This window comes from Colletes latitarsis, chromosome 11, assembly GCF_051014445.1.
Source record: "Colletes latitarsis isolate SP2378_abdomen chromosome 11, iyColLati1, whole genome shotgun sequence".
Lineage (NCBI taxonomy): Eukaryota > Metazoa > Arthropoda > Insecta > Hymenoptera > Colletidae > Colletes > Colletes latitarsis.
This window is the reverse complement of record NC_135144.1, coordinates 19,167,792-19,191,401: the sequence shown is the minus strand read 5'-3', so window position 1 is coordinate 19,191,401 and position 23,610 is coordinate 19,167,792. Positions and strand designations below refer to the sequence as shown.

General features: G+C 43.0%; 2 protein-coding genes across 3 annotated transcripts; both read right to left on the bottom strand.

Annotated features, from left to right (window-relative positions):
* Positions 1-1,113: 1,113 nt before the first annotated feature.
* Positions 1,114-13,460, bottom strand: LOC143347658 (uncharacterized). 2 transcript variants are annotated; one of them, XM_076777049.1, is made up of 4 exons: positions 12,602-13,460; positions 7,809-7,949; positions 6,423-6,997; positions 1,114-5,877 (listed from the first exon to the last, which is right to left on the bottom strand). In XM_076777049.1, exons 2-4 carry the CDS (start codon positions 7,924-7,926, stop codon positions 4,129-4,131), a joined length of 2,442 nt encoding a protein of 813 aa, XP_076633164.1. In that variant the 5' UTR covers positions 7,927-7,949; positions 12,602-13,460; the 3' UTR covers positions 1,114-4,128. The 2 variants fall into 2 exon arrangements, with proteins under 2 accessions (XP_076633164.1, XP_076633165.1); XM_076777050.1 differs by having other exon boundaries at positions 12,902-13,460.
* Positions 13,461-18,908: 5,448 nt separating this feature from the next.
* On the bottom strand, positions 18,909-23,452 carry LOC143347981 (116 kDa U5 small nuclear ribonucleoprotein component). The gene is made up of 7 exons (XM_076777695.1): positions 23,029-23,452; positions 22,679-22,950; positions 21,897-22,585; positions 21,598-21,827; positions 20,776-21,494; positions 19,573-19,853; positions 18,909-19,452 (listed from the first exon to the last, which is right to left on the bottom strand). The coding sequence occupies exons 1-7, from the start codon at positions 23,272-23,274 to the stop codon at positions 18,947-18,949; spliced, it is 2,943 nt and encodes a 980-aa protein (XP_076633810.1). The 5' UTR covers positions 23,275-23,452; the 3' UTR covers positions 18,909-18,946.
* Positions 23,453-23,610: the final 158 nt, after the last annotated feature.

The window sequence follows — 23,610 nt, the reverse complement described above, 5'->3', positions numbered from 1 at the left end:
GCCACGTTAACAGAATCAAAACAGAGTATTTTTACGAATTTGTTACGCGAATATTAAACGACTGATCGGAATTAATTTTCTACTACGAATAAAATGTATAACAAGCTCAAAAATTGTATATTTACATTACACGTGGACAATCAAAATGGCGTTGGTGTTATTCGCGCTGTTCGTGGCGTAAGCGGTACCCTCTAGTGTCGGGATCTCAGTTTCAATAGTGTTTGAAAATTCAAACTCGATCAATATCATTTTTTAATGCACTTTCTGTGTCGTAAGTAATTTTTAAACTTTTAGAAATCATAGAAATGGAAGTATTTAAAAAATATACGCGATAGTCAGATTCTCGTAAAAGCTGGACGAAGAACACGTGATAAGTTACGATACATAAACGCGTCAAAGTTGTCATTTGCTGACATTTATTCTGTCAACAAAATCGCTGATACTTTGGAGCTTACGTCAAGGGTTGCACCGTGCGACTCCGGAACGTAAAAATGGCGAGGAAACGGAGTAGAAATTGGATTAAAGCACACGCATCGTAAACAACTTGAAGAGTTCGGATTTGAACGTTCTCGCAATGTTTAAATTATGCGACTGATCATTAGTTTTTTATTCAAAAATACGAAATTAAGAAATTACGCTATTAGTTTAACGATATAACGTCTGGGGTGCGTGGGTAAAACGAAACGAACACTGGTTTGTGGTTATCATACATTACGATTTATTGACGAGCAACGATGCAACACGATTTTCAAAAACAATTTTTTAACAAAATATTGGAGTGAATACGCTATAGCTAATTAGCAATAACAAATATTGTCGATTAGTATTCGTCGACAGAACGCAGTTGGGTAATCCCCGAACAAAACAGAACCTTGCAATAATTTCTTTGTAATTAAATACTCGAACGATCAATATTATTATACTAGATATACGGTAATATAATACGCATTTACAGTCTGGATTATGCTGTGATTTAGACTACGATAAATTTCGATTTCTCTTGCGTTGATTTTGATTTAACGAGTGAAGTGGCAATGTTAGGACCGTTTTATAATTAGTTCGAACAACTAAACGTAACATATGGGAATAAAGAAGGTTCGGATACATTAATAATTGTATTCTTAACGATTATTGATATTCTTATTTCGATTACATTCACAGCTTGCTTATTGTGGAAATACTGTACTGAATTACATATATAGTATTTATGGCGACAATAATATCGGTAGTAACTATAATAAGTAGTTGCGATTTAATGTCGGAATAGTTTAATTACGACAACGTTTTCGACGGTACAATCGATTTTACGCTTATGCATTAGAATCTTAAAATTTTAAAACAAAAATAAACGTAACTACGTCGGGTGATCGGGCTCTCGCGATGATCGATCGAAAACAACAGAAATTTTTCTGGTAAAATTTCAATAACTCTTTAAAATCTCGAATACTCGCATAACTCTTGATCGATCAAATACGCGATTTCAACGACTGCGCTTATAACATGATCTCGTGCATTTTGGCATTCTACGCATTCGATGAGTCCACTTTTTTTTCGATTACAACGGTTTAAAAAACTACCTTCGTGTTATTCAAATTCGGGGTCACGTTACCGAGATAAAAAATTTTCTTCGAAGTGGAAGTTTGATGAAAATTTCACGACGTCAACAATCAAGAAACAGGAAAATACCTTTTCGATAGAAAGAATTCTTGATCCCTCGTTATCGCGCGTGTACCGACACACCTAGCGCGTTGAAGTCTTTTTCCATCTCTATTTTGTAAACGATTTATTAAGTGCCGTCGCTTCTTATTGTTTTCTGTCGTTAACAATGAAGTACACGAACGTTCCTTCGAACAATAGATTAATATTTTGCGTAGAACTTACGGTACAATTACGTGGCATCTATCTGTTCATAGAACAGTTCGGATATTAAAACGGTCGGGTAATGTTCACAGTCGTTTGTGGCTATATTATCATCGAGCTCGAAGACCGGTTTGGTATTTGTTCAACGTGGGTATTTGATAACAGGCGGGTCAATGGATAAATTATGATCGATCGTGACGACAGAACGTAACGTGGTTCCTCCGTGTCGCGATTTCGTTTAAAAAAGGCCGTAGAAAAATAACGTGTAAAAATCTGGGTCCCTTTTAATTCGCCGTAAATTCTAACGAGCGGTGGCTACGTCACGGCCTCTTCGTTTCCCGTAGAACAGGCATTTTTTTGATTTTCAGCTTAATCAAAATCGCGTGGCTCTTTGCTTCAACATTGCCGATGACGGGCAGCCACGAAACTAATTGACGTAAATTTCGTTAGTAATTCGAACATCTGATTACGTCACGAACAGCGGATACGTTCTACCATTTTTCCTTTTGCACGTTTACGTTTCGCGTATGCACGAATAGAACAGAATAGTTGGACATCGTAATCGTACAAGCTATACATACGTCTATTAATTGATGCGTTGCTTTCCTACACGAATATTATTATATAATATACCAACGTTCCGAGTAGTTTCCATTCGTTCTCGTTTCTCGTTGACAAGTTTCATTTGAAGCGTACGTTTAAAAACTCCATCGACTCGAAGTACCTTTCGAATATTCGATTATAATTGTATTTTCGCATACCCACCTTGACGTTCGTTCGACAATTAAGTATATTCTGTTTCTCTTTCATACGACGCGTACGCTCGATTCGTACAGTCATTAAACATTTAATTATTCTGATCGTTCGAGTAGGATATAGTCTCCTGATACACGTTTTGGGTTTCTTTTAAATTAAGTTGCTCGTTATTACTGTCCTCGTGTAAACGGAAGCGATTCGACGATCGCAAAAAACTCCAGATACAGCGTTAAAAATTGTATATCGTATCACGAACAACGAGCTCGCGCTCGGTTACTTCTTTTATCCAATGTTTCCAAAAGCACTTCACGATAATATATTATTCGGAAATCAATAACAGCGATATGAGTTTATATTTTTAAAAAATAAAAAACTTCGTCGTGTACGTAGCGACCGTACATGCATACAACTCAGACTCCTGATTCAACGATACTCGTCTCGATATCAGATTATCGAGAGCGGGTTAGAAAGTTTTCGCGCAACTTTCCAACAACTTCGAATTATAAAAGATCGTCCCCTACGGCTTTTACGAACACGTCTGCCAGTATTTTGTATAATTTTCTAAGGGGCTGCCTTGAAATCACATTCATGCAATTCGCGCGCGTTTCGTCGCTCACGACTAGTGTCTACCTCTTTTATTTTTCTTCTTTTTTTCTTTTTACCACGAATTGAACCTTACAGTCTTACACCGCGTTAAACCGGCTATAATATATTATATATATTGTAATAGACGATAATTAAATTGCACTAATACATTGCACACGTTCTCTGACGTTCTTTGGCATCTCTATGAAGTACATATTCCTTTATGTTTCTAAGAAGGAGATACAACACGTTGAGGGGGGAGGGAGGACAAGAAAAGCGTCATCAGTCATCCGTCCACCGTATTCCTAACCATTCACCCGCTACACCATCTCTACGACCCCTAACCGTACATTTATATACGTTTAATTTATTTTTGTCGGGCGTTGCGCCATTTGCAAATATAGAGCCGTTCGTAAAATCGCCGACTCTCGAAATCGTGGATACGATTTCTGTTTAATAGACACGCATACATGTATTACAAACATACGTAGTTTGACGCGACGGATCGAGCACCGTCGTCGTCGTTTTCCCATCGAGGAACGAAGACGCGCGGGAACAATAAAGTATCCCAACGATCGAAAACGAATATTCGTTTCCAGATATCTACGCTCGCCGTGTTAAATATCGCGATATTTCCTTCGCTTTCACTTACCGACTCGTCGTTCTAGTTTTCGCTACCACGGCGCTGTGTGCCCGTGCGTCTTCGCACCCACGCGAAACTCGTCGCTCGAAAGTCCCTATTCGAACGCGGTGTGGCGTCATAGGAAGCGGGAGAAGAAAATATATGGTAACGTACAGCCTTTGGGTTGGTCACATAGGAATCTCGTTTCTATAGGAGCGTTCTTACACGTGTAATAATGAATAGGAAGTAATGGAAAAATGGAGGAAACGGGAGAGTAGAGCGTTCGTTGGTCGCAACGATCCCTCTTACGGCGGTTGCTGAGAGGCTGTGTTGAAGTAACTGGCCCTTTGATTCCTGTACTGCGAGGCGACCACCGCCTGTGGGTTAGGTATGTGCCTGACGCCGAGGTTCGGCTTGATTTTCATCCCGAAACCAGAGATTCTCTGGTGCGGTTGCGGTATCCGGAGCGCCACTTTGCTGGCGATGTTGGCCGAGCCGAGCACCAAAGGATCCACAGAGTTCTTGTCGGTAATGCATCCGCTCAGTAAGGACACCGCCGCGTCGGAGAGCGTGACCAGATTAGATTCCTGACCCCGTTGTTGCTGGTCCGGATTCTTCGTTTTCCCGCGCAGCAAGCCACCCGGTGCGATCGTCGAACGCGGCGTCCTGGGGTTCAGCGAGGGCACGGAAGAGGACGAGGACCCTGACGAGGACGAGGAGGAGCAAGGGGAAGGCGTAGAAGAAGAGGACGAAGACGAGGAGGATAACGAGCAGAAGTTACCGATGGACAGATTGGCCGACAGATCGAGTACGTTGTTGTGCACGGTTCCGCCGCTGCTCAGGTCCAACGGGGTCTCGTATTTGGAATTGTTCGGTTCCAAAATGGCGCTCGACGCGGCGAAGCCCGAAGGTTTCGCGACTCGCAGGGGCGCCAGTGGCGGCGGGCCTTTCTTCTTCGGAACGGCGTTCACCTGCACGGACGAGGGTTGCTCCTCTTTTGTTTTCGACATTATGCTCTTCAGCGCGTCGCGCATTTGTTTCTCCGCCAGCAAGCTCCTCACTCGATTGGCTTTGCTCTCGCGCAGTTGCTTCTCGAGCTTCTCCCGATTCAAGTGCTCGACCTTCTCGCTGTTGTTCTGGGCGCGTTGCTTCGTCTTGTCGTTCGCCTCGTTCACCGCCACCAAACCCAATCGTCGAAGGATCTCCTCGTCTTTCTTCGGGCGTTCCCCGACGATTTCCTCCGACGGCTTCGCAGCCTCCGATTCCGTCTCTTCCTTCGACTTGGGCGTAGACCTGCACGTCGACGTGGCGCCTCTTTGCTCGGCGGACGCCTCCTCTCCCGGAGTAGTTATGTTTTGTGCGATTCTGACCACCTCGTCCGGTATGCTGTCTATGATCTCCTCTATCGTTTCCTCGGTTTCCCCGATGTTTTCTTTCGCGCCTGCCCCCTCGTCTCGAACCAACGAGCTCGACGATCGTTGCTGACCTATCCCTGTGCCTTTGATCTTCTCCCTTCTAACGGCCCTCATCTGTAGCAGCTTCTCCTTCGCCTGGCCGCTGCCTGTGCTCGACGTGATCCTCGGCGGACAGGGCGTCAGACGTACCTTCAACTTCAACAGATCCTCACGCGGCGTAGTCGTGATCTCGGCGATCACGCGCTTGTTTCGTCGTTTCCTGCGTTTCCGATGCTCCAGCCTGGCCAACTCTTTGGTCTTCGAGCCCTCTGGCGCGTGGTTGGTCTGCATCGACACCAGATCGGGCGTTCGTATGACGGGCGTCACCTCGCAACGGGGTTTCTTCGCTTTCGGCTCTTTGTCGCGTTCCAGATTCGTCTCCAGAGATCGAGGCGGCTCGGTGCTACTTTCTAAAATCCTACAAGCCTCGACTTCGCATTCCTGGACAGGCTTGGGACTCGGCGGCGGCGTCGGCGGCCTTTGAATGTTTTCCATAGTCGTGGCATCCTTGGTCGTCTCGTCGTTGTAAGAACTCACTCGAGGGACGGGGACGACGTCCGTTTTTCGCGCCATCCGGTAAAACAGCTTCATTGGCTCTTCCTGAAACGTGAAAATCATCGCTTCCCCTATAACATCTAACACCTTCGTCGATACCAATGTACGACTACGGCAGCAAATGATCTGGAGTACCCAACCCCCTATTTTACGAATTTTGTTCCATCGTTCGAGTGAGAAATTATTTCTCGGCTATTTATACGTCCTGGAATTAACCCTTAAGTACCTCCACAAGTTTAAACTAATATTTGTTTAACACTTTAACTACCAGGTCATCCATATATGGGTCACAGAACTTTTAACAGTGAAATTAAAACAATTAATTCTCAAGTTGAAATGTTAAAGAAAATGAATTTTAATAGGCTTCATAGATTTTACTGAAGTTACGAAAGCAAGTACGGCAAGTTTTAAGTTATGTAGTTTACGATTTTCTAAAATCAAAGTTTTAGTCTCGTATACAATTTTACGGTTTTAGAATCCATTTAAGAGTTAGTTAATGATGCAGTCGAGGATTAAAACAAATTGTCTATTTTTACGTAAGACTATCGAAGATTGTAAATAAAATCGAAGGGACGAATGATAGAACTCACTCTTTTCCAGCCGAATATGCGTGCAAGGTCCAGCAGCGTCCAAGACTGGTCCAGAACTATCGTTTCCATGCTACCGTATTCTTCGTTGTACTTTTCGCAGAGCATCTCTATGGCGTTGACGTTTGCCCCGTGAGAACTCGTTTCCTCCCAGCCCCTCTTTAGCATCAGCAGTCTCAGGAGGTGTCGAACCGTTACACCGGCCGGACATTTTAGGTATCGCGTGTTTCTGACTCGAATTGTTTCCACGTTCGACGTCTGGTCAGCGTCGTTGTTTCCCGGTGACTGGCCAGGCGCCTCCTCTTCCAACTCCTCGAGCTCGCACAGGCTCAAGCTGACAAAATCGTCCAAGGTCAAGTCGAGAGCCCCCAACGGCGGGACCAAAGGTGGACATTGCGGGTTTACGAGCCGGAAGTGACGCCTTCGTTCGAGCTCGGACCGGAAAAGACCCGGTACCACCAGATACACCAGTTGTTGTAGCTTTACGTCCGGCAGAAGAGGCGGAGACGTCGCGATGTTGCATACAGGACACGCTCGGGCACCGCTGCTCAACCGTCTTACTATGCAACCTCTGCAAACTGAACGTCGTCCCCTTTTTATTTAACCTCTTTGTTGTTTAGTTTACAAGGAATGTGATTTCGAGAATCGTGCAATGAGAATGAAAAGTATTCGACTCGATGTGCAGCTTTTTTATTATAAATACTATTAACGACTTAACGACATTTAAACGTACCTTAATGGATTTTACATATTGCAGATTAACAGCTCTTTGAAAAACAGTGTATTTATAATTATTGAACGAGATCGAACTTTTAGGTGTTCATACTGTAAATAGAAAATAGAACCGCTCTTATACGTATGCTGTTTAGGGTTTTGCAATATTCTAATGTATTTTACATAAATATTGCAATTGTGTTATTAGTAAATCCTTCGTTAATTACATGTTAACGGTTGTCGCAAGGTTGGGAGAGTCCTTCAAGATACGTTTAAATATCGCTAGAAGCTACGTAGTGTCTCGAGTACAATACGTTACTCCGAAGTAGATACAGCCATTCGAAGTAGGACAAAAACTACGCGTCAGTGATTTGGCGCTGAAATCGAGTCGAGTGTTCCAAAGTTTCGGGTGGCTCGAGCGAATTCGAATGAAAATTAGGCTGCTCGAACTGTTGCTGGAACGACCGAGTGTCCAAACGTCTCGAGCATCCGGGCAACTTTGACGCGCATTAGTTTGCATCGGCATCGACCGATATATCGCGACTTTCGAACGCCCGTGCGTTTTTCCATTGCAAATTAATGCTAATGAACGGATGACATGCGATTTGGAACGCGCAAATGCTCCTTCCGATCGATGACGGGCAAGAGTTTTGATTTATGAAAAAGAATACTAACAAGAATGCAGACATTCCACGAGAGTCGTTGCGTCTATGAGGTAGCCCCTACATAGAGGACACACGATATGTTCGTTCAAGTCTTTGACCAGCGGCTTCTCCATCTCTGTCGCCTCCATGTTGCTATTCGATTCTGAAACAGCTGTGACATGCGATTGTTAATCCGCGATTCCCGGGCCCTAGTGAGATTAAGAACTCTTTAACCGCGACAAAGCATGTTTTTACCTTTCACGTAATCAGCAGTCGCTGTATTTATTTTTATTAAAAAAAAAAATAAAATATATATATATAGAGAGGATTTTTTATTTCTCTACACAAATTTCAAACATTGTACACAGGGAAGATGAGTGTTATAATAAAGATACTGAAAACAACTAAATTAGTGTTTTCGGTCCATTCCAGGCAACCGGTTTCCCTATATAAAAATGAAATTGATATTTTTTTAAACGTTATTATGATTCTTAAATTATACCACAACAAGATTTTTTAAATCATACTAATATGATTTACGGGCACATACTTAACATGTTCGCTATCACCTATCTAGCTTATCATGTAGATTGTATGACACGTACAGAAAAAATTATCCAGTACATGACATTTGCATTATGATTTCATGAAATTTATAGGACGTTACGAAAAATAACGAAATTTATTGTTGTCCCACTTGAAGCGTATAAAATTAACATAAATGCATTATTTAGTGATTAATGTATGTTGAGTTTAATCTCTTTCTTTCTCACCTTGAATCGCTTTTAAATTACGCAGTATATGAACAATTTTCGTACAGAATAATAGCATACTCTCAAAGAGGCGATATTATTTAACGTACATATATTTTGTTTTATAAGTAGAAGTGTTCTAACGATTTGAAGGTCAACGTTGATTTTTTTTTTTAATATAGCGTTATACGTTTTGTGCAAAAGTTCTAAAGTGTCAAATTCAAAATAAAATTTAAAATTTGAGAACTTGGTTGCTTCGCGTAACAACAACGTCATCCAAAATTTCTGCGAGACAGTTTCGTTATCTTCCATACATGAAGCACGCGCGTAACAGACAACCGTAGTGAGGTAACGTTACTTACGTCGATAAACCCTGCCAGATAAACACGGTTCTTTTATTAAAATCCTTGATGATATTGAGTTTCTAACTTGCTGTTACGCGAAGCGAATTGTCGGGAAACGAAGCAAAATATCTCGTTAACTAATAGGTTTACGGGCAATAAAGCTTAATATATTTCTTACACGAATCATATAACATTTCAAAACATTTCCACCTATAAAAAGTCAAAATGCTACGTAATAGCCATCCTCGAAACTATGCAACTTTATACAAATCTATAACTTCTAGTTGAAAAAGTAAACGTTTGATCGATCAAACTAATTTTACGCATTAACTATTTCCACGTTGATCTATCGCAACATTTAAACTATGTACTGATTATTTTTATGTATACATAATAATTCCATAATAATTAAAATAAGCATATAAGGTATATATTAATCAAATCTAAAACTGACGTTATATAAAATTAATTCCTTTCCTTTTGCAAATAGAATAGTTGAACAAGACCAACTTTCAAGGTCTTGTGAAAATCGACAACCACAACGCGTTTAAACGGAGAAACGGAAACAGTACACCCTGTACTCAAGTTTTATCTTTCAGTAAGGAATTATTATAAATCCAAGATATTCTTTCATTTGCTTATTCAGATTATCTCTACAGATTTTCTCTTTTCGAATCGCTTCCATCTTTGTTTACTTTGTAACAAAAGTTTTATCTGCGTCGAGCAAATACATGTATTTATGTATCTCGTTTGCATGAGTTTACACGCATCGTTGCGATTCGTTTCATTCGACAGACAGGGTCTCTCGGTTATCCGTCGATCTGCGAGCTTATCTAAAATTAAATCGCGTAACACACGCATTAATACCGGCACCCATTTATGTCGATAGGCGTTCTAATAACAACCGGAGGATTCCTAAATGCTGGTAACCGCGCGCATACTAGCCACCGGGAATGCGCGCACGTAATTGGGTTAGTATACACACGCGACTGGCGATTTCCATTTATGCGAGACTCGTACGCGCCGTCGATATATTTAGAATAATGAAATATCTCGTGGAAATCCGGGGGAAGAAACGAGTTACGGTGAGACTTTAAGGTCTATCTCTTAAAGGGGATGGTTTCTCTCTTCCCTCTCCCTTCATCGTGGGCGAGCATTCGATAATATTTTCGAGCGGACAAGTACCACATACGCGAGCGAATCGCGTTTCACTGGTAACGCGCGAGCGAATCGCGTTTCGCCCGAACTCTGTCGACGATCGCGTGGCTCGTGGCGCCAAAATCGCTCGCCATGGCTGACCGATGTTGGACAAATTTTATTCCATCGAATGAAATATTCGGGTTTATTCCACAACGCGACGAGGAACGTGTCGAACACGGTGGCCAACATAAAACGTTTGGATCGGCGGTATCGTGGCCACAGATAAACTCCGAACGTGAGCCGAACAACGAAGTCCTCGCGTGAAAGACACTTGACAGTGAAACCAGACAGTCACGCGACACGACGTCGGCCTGGAAAAACTAGGTTTTTAGGGCTCGCACGAAGAGATCTCCCGCGCGATAATATTAGGTTGGCGCATACGAAATGTCGTTTTCCCGAAGCTCGAACGTTCTATAGTTTCTTCTTTCTGGAATCCGAATCGAGCAACGGTGCTCTAAAAACGATCGAACGAAAGTTACGTGTTCCGTGCCGCCTATAAAACAATGCAGCGATGTTCCGATACTAGTCCGAAACTAATTCCTTTTATCTTAATTCTAACCTACACCAGCAAATTATTTCGATAATATAATCTATTTTACTCTGTCTACAGTTTTTTAATTACACGCGTACTTGTTTTGTTTTTGAGGTTATGACCTCGTGTTATGACGTAACAATATTTTCAACCTTCCATCTTGACTTGTACCAGACACATTATTGTTTGTTGTGCTCAATTAATTCTAATTGTAACCTTCAATTTTTTAAATTAAATTAAGAATGAAAATTTATAATTTCGTAAAAACGTAGTCCGATAAAGGTCGATTTATGTTATCCGTTCAAGCACGTTTCGTTTTCGACGAATGCAGTTAACGAAAAAATTGAAGATATACACACGTTTGTATATCGTTTTTTTCAACTGTATTCGCCGGATACGGAACGTGCTTGAACGGATAATATAAATCGACTTTAATACGGCCAAGTGCCACTGCGCATGGCAAATGAACTGTGCAGAAAGAAAAGCTGCCGACCACCTGCCCCTGCAGTGACATAGTCGACTATTTCGCATTCAGGCGATTTCGGTTTGTGAATGATACGCCAAAGACAGGAACACGACGGAGACACGAAGTGGGGTCACTCAGGAATGACAGAGGCACCGGAGAGGTGCTGGAAAGGAGGAGGGACAGGGAGAGGGAGAGTGGAAGGGCCTCTGGAGTCGAACTTGAGAAAGGTCTGGCGCCAACTCAGGAGAAACCGAATTCGTTCGCGGTGTTGGTCGCGAGCGGTATCTCAAGAGAGTTGCGATCTCAATTTTTCATCGGGCGGACGAACGAGGATTGTTTTTCGATTCCGGTCACGTTCCGTTAGTCCGGGAGGCAGTGAACATTTTTGTACGCGACAAGTAACGAGGTTAGTTCATGTTTTGTTTCGTTGTATCGAAGGTGACGATTAATAAAATGGCGGTCTGACAGTGCACTTCGACACCGTGCAACAAATATGTAATTTTAATCCATTTGTCGCAGTGCGAACGAGCACATGCTATCTTAACCTATTAATGTTTACTTAGGCCTGGCAAGATGTTAATTCCGTCGGAGGGATGCCAAACGCACATTTTTTTCCATCATAATTAAGAAACTGTCAACGCGTGAAGTACACTGTCAGACTGCCATTGTGTTCTATCGACTGCCACTTTCAATATAACCTGAAAAATCATAAACTACGTTTACTATTTATCACATACAAAAATGTTCATTGCCTCGTGGACTATGTGCGCTTGACAATTGGCAAGGCCGCGAAAGAAACCGCGGAGAAAATAATATCAGTTTGCGACGCATTAAAGAATGAACGATCAACGTTTTGCTCCAAAAAGTTACCATCGTCGAACAAAAGTGACGTTTATCGGTAACTATTTTTATACAAGAATAAAGATTCTCGTACATCCGATTTTGCTGTCTAAAACACATGTCCTGTTTCTAAATCTACAAACAACCGCAGATATACGTATGTTTATCTCTATGAATTAGATTCGTGTAACGATAAAATTAGAACCGCGAAACGATGAAAAAATTAATATTAACGTATCTTTTCGCTTCGCTTCACTGCGTAACAACGTATAATCGGTGGAAGAAATATAACGAACTCGCTCGGGACGTGCACAAAAACGTTAGAGAGTCGCGCTCGGTCGGTTACTCGTATTTTGCCCGGCACTGTTGTTTACCAAACTTCCTTATCTCCTGCGCGGCCGTGAGGAGTCCTTTTCTCCTTGCACCCAACACATTCTCCGAGTGTTCGTGCCTCGTTCGTTCAACGAGTTCGCTATGTCTCTTCCAGCGACTATACGCGGATCGCGGGAGCACGGTGGCTATTCCAGGCAACAGGATCTCGCGGGTATCATCGAGGCGAGTCAGCGGTCCTATCTTACGAAGCGAATCTCTAGTACACCGTGAGCAATACCGGGCCGTTGGGCGAATCGCGCGACTACCACAGGTTTCGGGGCGGTATAGAGAGGTTTACCAGCGTGTATAGGTGCTTACCAGCTAAGCGAGAGAGACGATCGTCGTGGCCAGCGAGCTGCCGTCCCGGCTGACAGCGGAACGTAGCCAGCGGACGTGGCAACGACGGTGTTCTTGGTTGCCGTATCGGTTCTCGCGGTGCAGCGGCCGAGGAGAGGTGGCAACGCCGCTCCGTCCGTCGGCGTGCGGCGCCCCGAGGCTCTCTCCCGCGATAGCGCGCTCGTTGTCGTCGCTCACGCCGTCGCGCTCTTCGCCACGGCCGTCGTCACGAACCCGTGACCGCGAGCAATCCTGATAACTCGCACGCCGCGAGCTACGTACCATCACGTCCCTGCTGACTGCGAGCACAGCGCCGCGCACATGTCCGTACGACGATTTCGGCCCGATTCTCTCCTCCTTTTCCGTCGTCTCTTCCTTCCTTCCACGCTGCCCGTCCCCCGCTTCCCTTCTATCTTTCCGCTATGTTTTCCTCGTACGGCCGATTGATCTTCCCTAACGGCTGTATCGGCGGTATTGCGTCGTCACTACCGTTCTCGCGCGCTACGTTCTTCTACGTCGTGCTCGTCGTCGTCGTCGACGTAGTTGTCGATCGACCGGTGGGTCGACAGGCGCGCGCGCGCTCGTGCGTTCCTTCCTCCTCCCGCTGTTCGATGCTCTCCCACCCTCGCGCGCTCTTTTACCGTCTCTCTCGCTCTCTTGTCGCGTCCCTCCCCCGCGGGGACCCGTCTCTCGACTCGACGTTAACGTAACCGCTCTCTCGCCACGACTCGATTCGCTGCACTCGGCCAACTCTCGAACGAGCGCGACGATACACGATGATATCGCGATGCGGCGCAGCGGTGGCAGCGGGTGCGACCGGCGAACAGAGCAAGTGTGTGCAGCGGTGGCGCCGAACTGCGGCCGTAGCCGTTGCCAGATTTCGATACGGTGCGATTAGAACGACGCTGTACGGAAACGACGGGAAGACATGGCTCTGTCGCGTATCGACCCCGCCTAAACCCCGCCTCGCTGCGACGGAGTCGCACGAGCGTCGACGAACCGGCCCGTTTCCCTTTTCCACGATCCCCGTCCTTTTCCGCAATTCCTACCTTTCCTCTTCGCACTCGCGCTCTCCCTCCGATCGCCCTCCTCGCTCTGTTCGACCCCTCGTGCCCCGCGATACGCGAATTTTATCGACCGAATCCTCGATACGTATCGCCGCGAATCGATCTTGGTTTCGATCGTGCGCTCGTGATCGTTCGGATCGATGTCGCGACCGATCGCTACGGTAGATATTCGTCGGGAAGCGTTCGTATCGTTCGTATCTAATTATCGCAGAACGCGGTGACACCGACGGAGACCATATATTCGTTGTTCCTCGCATCACCTAGGGCACAGGACCGCGCCTGAAGAACAGTATCCTCCGCGTTACTCATGCGTGAACGTACCGTTGCTAATTGTAAACCGTTATTTGTAACGGGTATAGTACTTCGAAGCCAGCGTTAATTATCACGTCGCCTTAAAGATTCAATGTATGCTTATGTAGATATCGGTCTACATTCTATGACGGAAAAGTCGTACGTTTATTTCTTCTTTGCGTCTAGCGCTTACCCTTCGCGAGAACCGCAACTTCCTTTACCTGACCGACTGTTTGGTTAGACTACAGGTGGCCAAGATGGTCTAGGGAGCGTACGTAAATCGTCCGAAGCGAATTCGCTTTTCGGGCTTACGATTAAAAGCAACGTGGAATACGCCGGTAATAATCAGCGCGAGAAACTCGTTGGACCGATACCCGAACGTCATCTGACCATGCAGTCCCTTTCCAACGTCGCTCTAATTATCGGACACATCGGGTGCCGTTGCGCCGCACAGAGCATAAAAAGAAGCTTTCGAGCAGTGCCGCGTTACGAACGGTGACTTGTCCATGCTGCAATAAAAGTATATCGACGAGCGTGCACGATAAATATGGAGGGGGACTCAATAGTGGCACCGCATGCTACTACATAGTAAATATGGGGCACCGCTAGCGAACCCGCTTATTATTAGGTTGATGGACATGAAACGTCTTTTCTTTACAGTGAAACTTCAAAGATACGTTATTTTTACGATACTACCTACTTTTAAACGCGCTCGTCTTCCTCTCAACACTCGCATGACGGATGATGGATCGGAGCTGGGTTATTTCTGACCCATACTTACAGAACCCGAGAAATATATCCGGATACGAATGTTTTTGTTAGTATTTCTTTTATCTTCACGTTTGTACGAACTTCTTACTTCGTGATGTGTTTATTATTAGTTCGATGTTAAATGACGTAGAGATCAGACGAAGGTTATCTACGTATTACGATGCATTAAGTTTACGTCTATGTAACTGGATAGTATTCGAATATTTCATTTAATAATGGTGGGTTTTCGTATACTTAAATATTAGAATAGCAACGTTCGAATACTTAAATATTTGAAGTTTGTACAGAATGGTTGAATATTTTAAATATCAAGTTATTCGAATAGTTCTAGCCCTAGTCATGTTTCATTGATGCCTGCACGTTTGTAAAGGCATCATTCTACTTACGATAGCTATAATACATACACAGGCACACCGACTCCCGATAACACGCTGCGACAACCAGACGAACCGTATTCGAGAAACATGTACATATCCCGCATGTAAGAACGTAGCACGTCAGTACATCACGGGCCATTGTAAATTTAAATTGTTGTGCTATTTATAGAATCTGGTAACCGGTTGATCCTGATTGGCCGCGTCGTTGTGCTTATTGAAACGTTTCTTACAGCAGCACCGGAATCGTCGTGCTTTTTCGGGCACAAATTTCTGACATTTCGTTGTACCTCTCCGACAACGTTGAAACGTAACGTCAACTAGGGTTGGATAGATTTCATTCATGAGTAACGAATAGAGTTGATAATATGGAACAATCGATTTTAAATATTGCCGAAAATAGGTGAGTTTTTTTTAAATGAAATCGACGGGGATATTTTAATGATTAAGTGTATAAAAATCCTATTATTTTATAATATCGAAAAGCAATAAGAAGCTAAAATCAGAAATTCTAAAACCTGGTATCTAATATAGAATACCTAGGAAATTTGTAAAGGAACTCAAAAATCACTATTTGCCATCAAAATTTAATTTTTGTTTAATCAAAAGATAAAAACAAATATTTGTTATTTGTTAATGGTTCCAATTTACGACTGAACGTTGTACCACTTTGACGGGATCAAAACGAGCAGTATTTTTACAATTTGTTTACAAGAAACGGGGGGTTCAATCGAAATGACCTGTTTACCATTTATGAAATATTTCCTGAACTTTTGAAAACAATTTTTGTTTAAAGGGCTATGTTAAAATGGCGTTACCCCTAACCATGCAGCGGCGCGCGCGATTCACTGATGTACGTGATGACTCAAAACCCGTTCAACTAAATTTAATGAAATTTGATACATATTTTCTCAATGCCATTTTGTATCGGTTGACGTACGATTTTTTTTTATTTTCAAAAAAGTATAGAAAGTCTAGTATAGTAACCATGGTCTTTCACGTTCGCCTGATAAGCAATTCTGACGTGTTCTAATCCACTGTAACCATAACCTAAAAACGAACGAAGAAAAGTCGAAAAATTCCAATTGAAAGTAGATAATTGCTATCAAAAATGCATAAACGGTCTATACAATTGTAAAAAAAAAATCTCGTTAACACTTGTTCAATATTTGGGAGAAATTTTCTTTGTAGTATCGTATAGTTATACAAAATCGTGTGTTCCTTTCTTGAAAGTACCGGTCGAATCGTTAGCGGAAAGAACGATTTTGATCAACGGCAAGTTTAGACTATACTCTGAGTATACACAGTAGGGAAGGCGGGTCTAGTTTACCAGCATATTCAACTTGGCCAAAGAATGAAAGAAGGTCATGTGAACATAGGTCTGAGTACGCTCCCAAGTTATGTGTACCGACTTTTCGTTCGCGACAAAGTTTTGTGAGTACGCCTCGCAAGTTTGAATACACGTGGTAGTTTACACCACAGTTTTTTAACCCTTAGAACTCGTCAATAAAACGACCTATGAACTTCTCTTCCATGGTCAATTCTTTACAGTCCACTTTTATGTTTACAAATCGAACCGCATTTATCAATATGTAAATACTTATAGTCAGATACGACAGTCTTTGTACGCCCACTAAAATGGTCATTTTGAAATAAAAAGCAATAACTTTGTATAATATTATGTTTATTTATTAATAAACTCGAATAATCCTTAAAACAACTTATAAAATTTATGTTATAGAACGGTATCTCCTCTTTTGTATGACTTTACATCTTACAACACTATTAACAATCTTCCAAAACATACTTACATTTAATATATTCGACTTTGTCACAATTTGTTTCTGTTCGCTATGTTAAAAAAAAAAAACAATTACTGCCATCTGTACCTACTCGTTGTATCTTACTGGAGCAAAAATGTGTTATACTTCCAGATTCTTAATTTTAAGAATTATTGTTGACTATAGTTTATCTTTTATCGATACGCGTTATTTGATCGTTCGAAGTTCGTGTGGCCGCTTTGGGCGTGTCTCTCCTACCCGCAACAGATTCGTTGTAACTAACGGGGCATCGCGATTGAAAGGGCTGGAAGCTGCTGAATTTCGCGATTTCGTGCCCCAGAAGAGAAAACCGAATAAGGGGAACGGTTGTTTAGTCACGTCCGCGGGGCGCTGCAAAGATCGGGCGAGAAAGAAGCGTGCGATTATGCGCGTACGCCAGCGCGACGGCGCAGGGTGGGGGGAGAGATACGATGAGAAGAACGAGGAGTCGTCCGATCGATCGGCGGCGACGCGGTATGTAGTCCGCTTCGTGGCGGCCGTCGCCTTGAAAAGAGACAAACGAGCCGAGCGAACCCGGTTTTGCGTCCATCGGGCCTGCACGGCTCTCTGGTCGATCGCCGCTCATGGGCGGACGGATGGGCATGGTTACAGCCGGTAAAATGGCGTCAAGCTCCGACCACTACGACCACCCATTCGACTCTGCGCAGTTGCGGCCCCGCCTGCCAACTGCGCGCGCTGCCCGTCTCATTGCACTCTTCCACGTTCCCGTTCTCGAATCTCCGACATCAGCCGCGCTTACGTTATTCCCTAATTTCACCCATTTTTTTCATACGCATCCACTCGTTCCGAACGGTCCACGAGTTCACGTTTAATTAATCGTTCGAAATCACACACGTCCGCACGTATATCCGTGATCGTAAACTAACCGCGATTACCACCAGATGGCTAAGAAGCTCGTTTTCTACGTACAGCGACGTTACGATCGTCGTGTGCAGCGAAGCTCTTAGTCTATAAGTACATAATCATAATGATCCGATGATCTCACAAGTATCGTTGCTCACCACCTGGCAGCCTAACGCCATATCTAATTTTTGCAACGACCACCATGTCCTTGGGTTTTATTACTCCATCCTCGACTATCATTCTTAACCGGTATTTTCGAGTTTTAGCCTTATACCCCCATTTTCTACGTACGGAAGACCATTCCGACGTCGAGAATCTTTAACAAATTTCGATAGACCCGCCGTGGAGCGCCAAATGCTTCGAAAGTCGGAACGATCGTTTCCGTAATAAATAATTCAATAATTTCGTGATTGTTTAATGTCCGCTTGGCAATAAAGGGGCAAAATAACTCGCGTTTGCGAATTTTTAATGTTTTCCTATAATGTTTTGGGACTTGGAAATTAGGATATTCGAACCGTTTCGTTTCCACGTCACCACGTTCATAGAAACTACGATTTTCGGGTGTTTACTCGGATTTTAGTTGTATTTACCGCATATATCTGTACGGACCTTTGTAAAATCAAATTCGACGTATGAAAAAGGCGTTTTCGATGTTTCCGAAACAGTTTGTCTATTTTGTGGAAGAATGCGCCTTTAATATTCGTTCGTCGATTCTCGCGTAAGGGAATCGTACCTTGTATCGTTACCGGACGTGACACGATTACGATAGTGTTCTTGCCCGTATGGCGGTTGACAATCATTGTCCGAGTGGAATGTTTCGCTGCACGCTTCGTGGTATGACTTGCGTCTTCGTGTTAGTCCCTGGCGTGGCTATCGATTTAAACGACGCCATTTTGCTTGCAGCGTTGCGTAAGCTTCCTTCTGCTCGATACTCTATTACCGTTAAAAAATATTGCAATTTTATTTTTGCTAGTCGAACGCATCAATCAAAGATCGCGCCTCTTCTTCGTGGATTAGATATCTAACGTTAATTGGATATGAAAACAGGAGTAATAAGGTACATATAAAAGGACAAGTTTTTATATAAAATTAGTTTTTTAATGTTACGTCTTTACACGGAATTATTACAGCGACCCCTCGTTACAATGGATAATTTAAAAGTACATCTTGTCTCGCCAATTCGAGCAACATAGGATCGTCGAAGAATTTGTTGATGGAAACGTCTTCCGAAAGTCCCTTTCGCCTCCGTGTTTTCAGCATGAACTCTCTGGCCAAGTGTGTGGCCGGCTGTGGCTCGAGCGGTCGAATCGTGATACTCTTGTCCAACGGATCGCCGGGCACGATCTGCCAATGGTGGAACACGGACAAGCAGAACGCCTGACCCTGTGTGTGCGTTCGTAGGTCGGTCTCGAACCCGAAGCTATCGATCGCGGGTATAAACGCTTTGATGGTGTACAACGGGCTTCCGGGAACAGGAGCGTCTTGAGTCACATGCCCTCTTCTCTTGGCCAGCACCGTGTACACGGCCGACACACAGTCCGCGGGTGCTTGAACTTCGACGAACAAATAGGGTTCCATTAACCTAGGCGTCGCCATCAGAAAAGCCGAATAAGCTACTCTTCTCGCTGTTGGAATTATTTGACCACCTATAAAAAGAAAAGGTACACTTCGTTCGCGTTTTAAAGCAGCAATACCCAGAGACGAGCAACGTTCTCACGTGGATAAAAGTAGCGAATAAAATTCTGTCTATCTCTAAAGTTACAGACCTCCTCGATGAAGAGGTTCCTGGGCGATAACTGCGTCCAGGATTTTGAATTTCACGTTTCTAATCGGCTCCTCGCAAAGGGGACCCTCTCGAGTGCCCCACTGGAAGCCTTGAATGATGGCATCTCGTGCACTGTTTAGCAACGATTTGTCCACTTCTGATGGCAGGGTATCGTCTACTAGAATATTGGGGCCTGTGGCGTCTGGGCCGAACGCCCATATACTTCGGGCCGCTAGCAAGTCCCAATCGTATTTCGTTTGAAAGAATTCTCCCAATCGTTTTCTGCAAGGTTCGATATACATATTCAGGGAGTTATATTCCAATTCATAGAGGGAAGCTCGTGGTAATTGTCCCGAAATTGCCAAAATTTTTCTTCCGGCAGGAACTACTCGCGTCCTTTATATTAAAGCCTACGATCTTCGAAGTAGTAACACATTGATTTCCACATATTTTTTGTAAAATTATTTAATAGACGCATGAAAATATTCAAACTAGTATGTAACATTTTATTAAAAATCAGTGAGCATAATTCATGATACTTCTAGTAGCGTTCTTTAGTGTAATATACTGGAAAACAATTTTCTTGATAGAGAGGTACTAAATATTTTTGTTTTTCACTGCAAATGTCACTTGATACTATGGACAACACATCTGCGAAAATATTCTCACTAACTAAATAAAAAGGTTTCAATAAAAATTTATATAATATTCTAGAATTAATATAATAATGACGGTATCTCATTATTCAAGTATATAATGTAAAACTATATTCTTCGCATTTTATTTGTAGTATCCATTGCTTATTTTAATGTTTTATTTCATTGTAATTTTAATTTTACTGATGAATAATGTATTAAAACACACGTGTCGCGTGTATCCACAAAAATTATCGCAAAGAACACAGATAAACGATGGTGCCCTTTATTTCAATATTAGGTATTACTTAGTATTACGCGTGACGATTTCATCATTCAAAAAATTGTAATCTAAAATATACAAAATTTAGAAAGAAATTGAAAATTAAGAAATACTACTCAGAATTTTACTACCTTAAAAACAAAAGACAAATGGCGAATATTATAATAAATACTTGTAAAGTAGAAAGTAGCACTTAAAATATGTGTGTCAGTTTATTAATATCGCGTGTTAAAATACGTACAACCTTAATTTCACGGGCAAATAGAAGGCTCTATATTATACTTACTTGTTCCATGTGATTCGAACGTGTTCCGCCTCTATGTCCTCGGCAAGGCCCCTTTCAAGAGGTTCTGCGATCATCGTCAGTTTGTTGCGCTTATTTGGCGTCTCGGCGAAACACTTTAGAGAGCTCGTTTCTACAACTGTCTCCGCAAACGCGACCACGGGATCAGCCACTTTAATGTCGATCTCTGAATACATACGACGCAAGTCGTGCATGGCACAGTCCAAGTACAATTCACCAGTTCCCAGTACCACGTGTTCACCGCTTTCTTCGACCCTGGTGCCCAGCAACGGGTAGCTTTTGTTCACCTTTCTCAGACCGTCCAACATTTTTGGAAGCTCCGACGGATTGACGGGCTCGACCGCGATTTTAATCACACTCTGCGTGTTGAACTTCAGTGGTCGAAAAATGTGCAAATCGTCCGAACTGTTGAGATCGGTAATCGTGCTAGTTTTCACGATCGGCCTGTCTATGCCCTCGATAAGTACCCAATTGCCCGCTGGAACTCTGTTCAACTCTATCGAATAGCGAGCCTCGCTGATCCATAATCTACCAACGGTAAGAATGCGAGAATCTTCCTCGTCCGTGCGCGAGTACGCTTCGCCCAACACGCGGACGCGTTGTCCTGCCTCGAGGGTACCGGACATCACTCTTCCAAGGACTACGAACAGCGTGCAGTCTTCGGTAGGATACATTTTTGTGCTGTGAATCATTAACCTTCCCTGAAAAATGTTGTTCCTTCGTTTAATGACATCAAATGATGCGAATAAAGTTTGGACACAGTAAACAAGGCATGACGTATAAAATATATTTCAAAATACTAACATCTGGATCACAATTGATCATATCCTGCGCAAGGGGCGAATCCATTGGGCCCGTGTACACGTGTTGAACTTTTACTGGTGCGTGAGATTGAGGACTAGGAACGTGGGCTACACACATATCTACCAATCCGCACATGTCTCCCAAAAAGCGTGTACAGACAAGCCTCAACAGAGGTCTAATGTTCATCTTCATTTCCTCGGACGTTAATCTGATGCCCAGTTCGTCCAGCACTATGGAATCAACAACATATCGTAGCCAAATAAAGAACCAATATACCGATTTATAACAATTTTACTCACCGTCGGGTAAAGTCGTGTCGACGTCACCAACAACCTGCGCAAATATTTTATATAGCGGTTCGAGAATAAACTCGATGAAGCTGCGTTGTGCCGTGTTGTGCGGGGGTTTCTTGGTAAACTTTCGTGTTTTCGAGTTGAAGTATATGTCACCCCATAGCCTTTTCGCAAACTCATTGGCGTTCAATGTGAGATGAGTCTTGGCGTAGAGCGCGGCGAAGGATTTGAGGGTGAAACAAACGTTGTACTCCGAACTTGCGAAACAAACGTTTCCGATCGCGGGCGACACGAAGGATGGATTTTCGTTGTCCGAATAGAGGGCTATCAGTCCGTTGATTTCTTCGATGATGTGTCTCAGTTTATAGTACGCGTCTAACGGCGGTAATTTCAGTTCCAAAATAAGTCGATCTATCTTATTTATACAGACTGTTAAAGCAAGCTTTTCTTGTAGCGCGTGCTTCAGTAGGCGTTCCGTGTTTAACATTACACCCTCGGCGGCATCCACGATCAGTATAGCTCCGTCGGATAAGCGTATCGCTGCTGTTGCCTCGTCGGAAAAATTTACATGACCAGGGGTATCAAATATGTTTAAAAGATAAGATTTGGATTTCACGTCCTGCAACAACAGAGTAACCGGTGTTGCTTTTGTCGATACGCCTCGTTGCTGTTCCGTGAATAGCGTATCCGTATACCTGTAAATATAAACCAATTTTCATTAAAAATCAATAATGCAATATTTGATGAACCATATTACAAGAACGAAACATTTGCAACTTGTTATATACCTCAGTGGTTTTTCATCTGTCACGCTGTGTAAATAGGGATGAGTCTGTCTTACTAAACAATCTACAAGCGTGGTCTTGCCATGGTGTAAGTGACCAAGTAACACAACGTTTCTTATCAGATGCGGTGCATCCATCATGTCAGCTAAAAATTCAATGCTATACGTTGTGTCTGGAAGTTGTTGTTGTTTTATTTGGAATTTTGGTTTTCTAGTTGGTGCTATTAACGGTTTGTCCAATGGTTGGGCATCTTCTTCTTGCACCAGTGTTTCAACCTATAATGTATTGCATAATTACATAAATCGTAATTATAAAATTACTAATAAAAATATATTTGTAATTAACATGCCTACCTCTGGTCCGTAAACTTCTAATGCGCTAGGATAATATCTTTTATCTTCGTGCAATACAACAGCCATAGAATTGCCTTGCTCCGATTGTTCCCTAGATTCGTCTTTGTCCTCTTCCATCTCCTCGTCTGAGCGTTCTCTGTCGTCGACATCGTCTCCAGCATTTCCGTATTCGTTTTCATCTTCGCTATCAGAGGCTAAATCGGGCCCGATGTAATTGCCAAATTCATCATACAGATCGGCATCCATAATGAATCTTCCACTAACTTAAATAACAACTGCAAATATATGTATCGTGCTTGTTTGCTTGGTACAGATTATCTTCACTTTGTACACGACATATTCTGTATTTTATATTTTGTCGGTATAACCTTAAATACGATTGTTTACATGAAGCTGATTCGCGTACATAACCTTAAAACTAACAATTAACCGGCCACGGGAAAAGTTATAGAAGAAGCGACTCCATGCTCCCACTGGGGGCCTTCTAATATGTGAATCCACTTATAGTTTGTCATGGCACCGACAGAGGTCCTCGATTTGCAACTACTCGTTTCTCGTTTCTATGTTCATTCGTGCACATTC

Excerpts from the sequence above, each read along its gene's own strand:
- LOC143347658 (XM_076777049.1), bottom strand. The coding sequence starts at position 7,926 with ATGGAGGCGACAGAGATGGAGAAGCCGCTGGTCAAAGACTTGAACGAA. Across the intron at positions 6,998-7,808 it reads CGTGGAATGTCTGCATTCTT|TTTGCAGAGGTTGCATAGTA; the intron begins GTTAGTATTCTT and ends GACGACGTTCAG. Across the intron at positions 5,878-6,422 it reads GCATATTCGGCTGGAAAAGA|GAAGAGCCAATGAAGCTGTT; the intron begins GTGAGTTCTATC and ends TTCACGTTTCAG.
- LOC143347981 (XM_076777695.1), bottom strand. The coding sequence starts at position 23,274 with ATGGATGCCGATCTGTATGATGAATTTGGCAATTACATCGGGCCCGAT. Across the intron at positions 22,951-23,028 it reads TAGAAGTTTACGGACCAGAG|GTTGAAACACTGGTGCAAGA; the intron begins GTAGGCATGTTA and ends AATACATTATAG. Across the intron at positions 19,453-19,572 it reads GGAACCTCTTCATCGAGGAG|GTGGTCAAATAATTCCAACA; the intron begins GTCTGTAACTTT and ends TTCTTTTTATAG.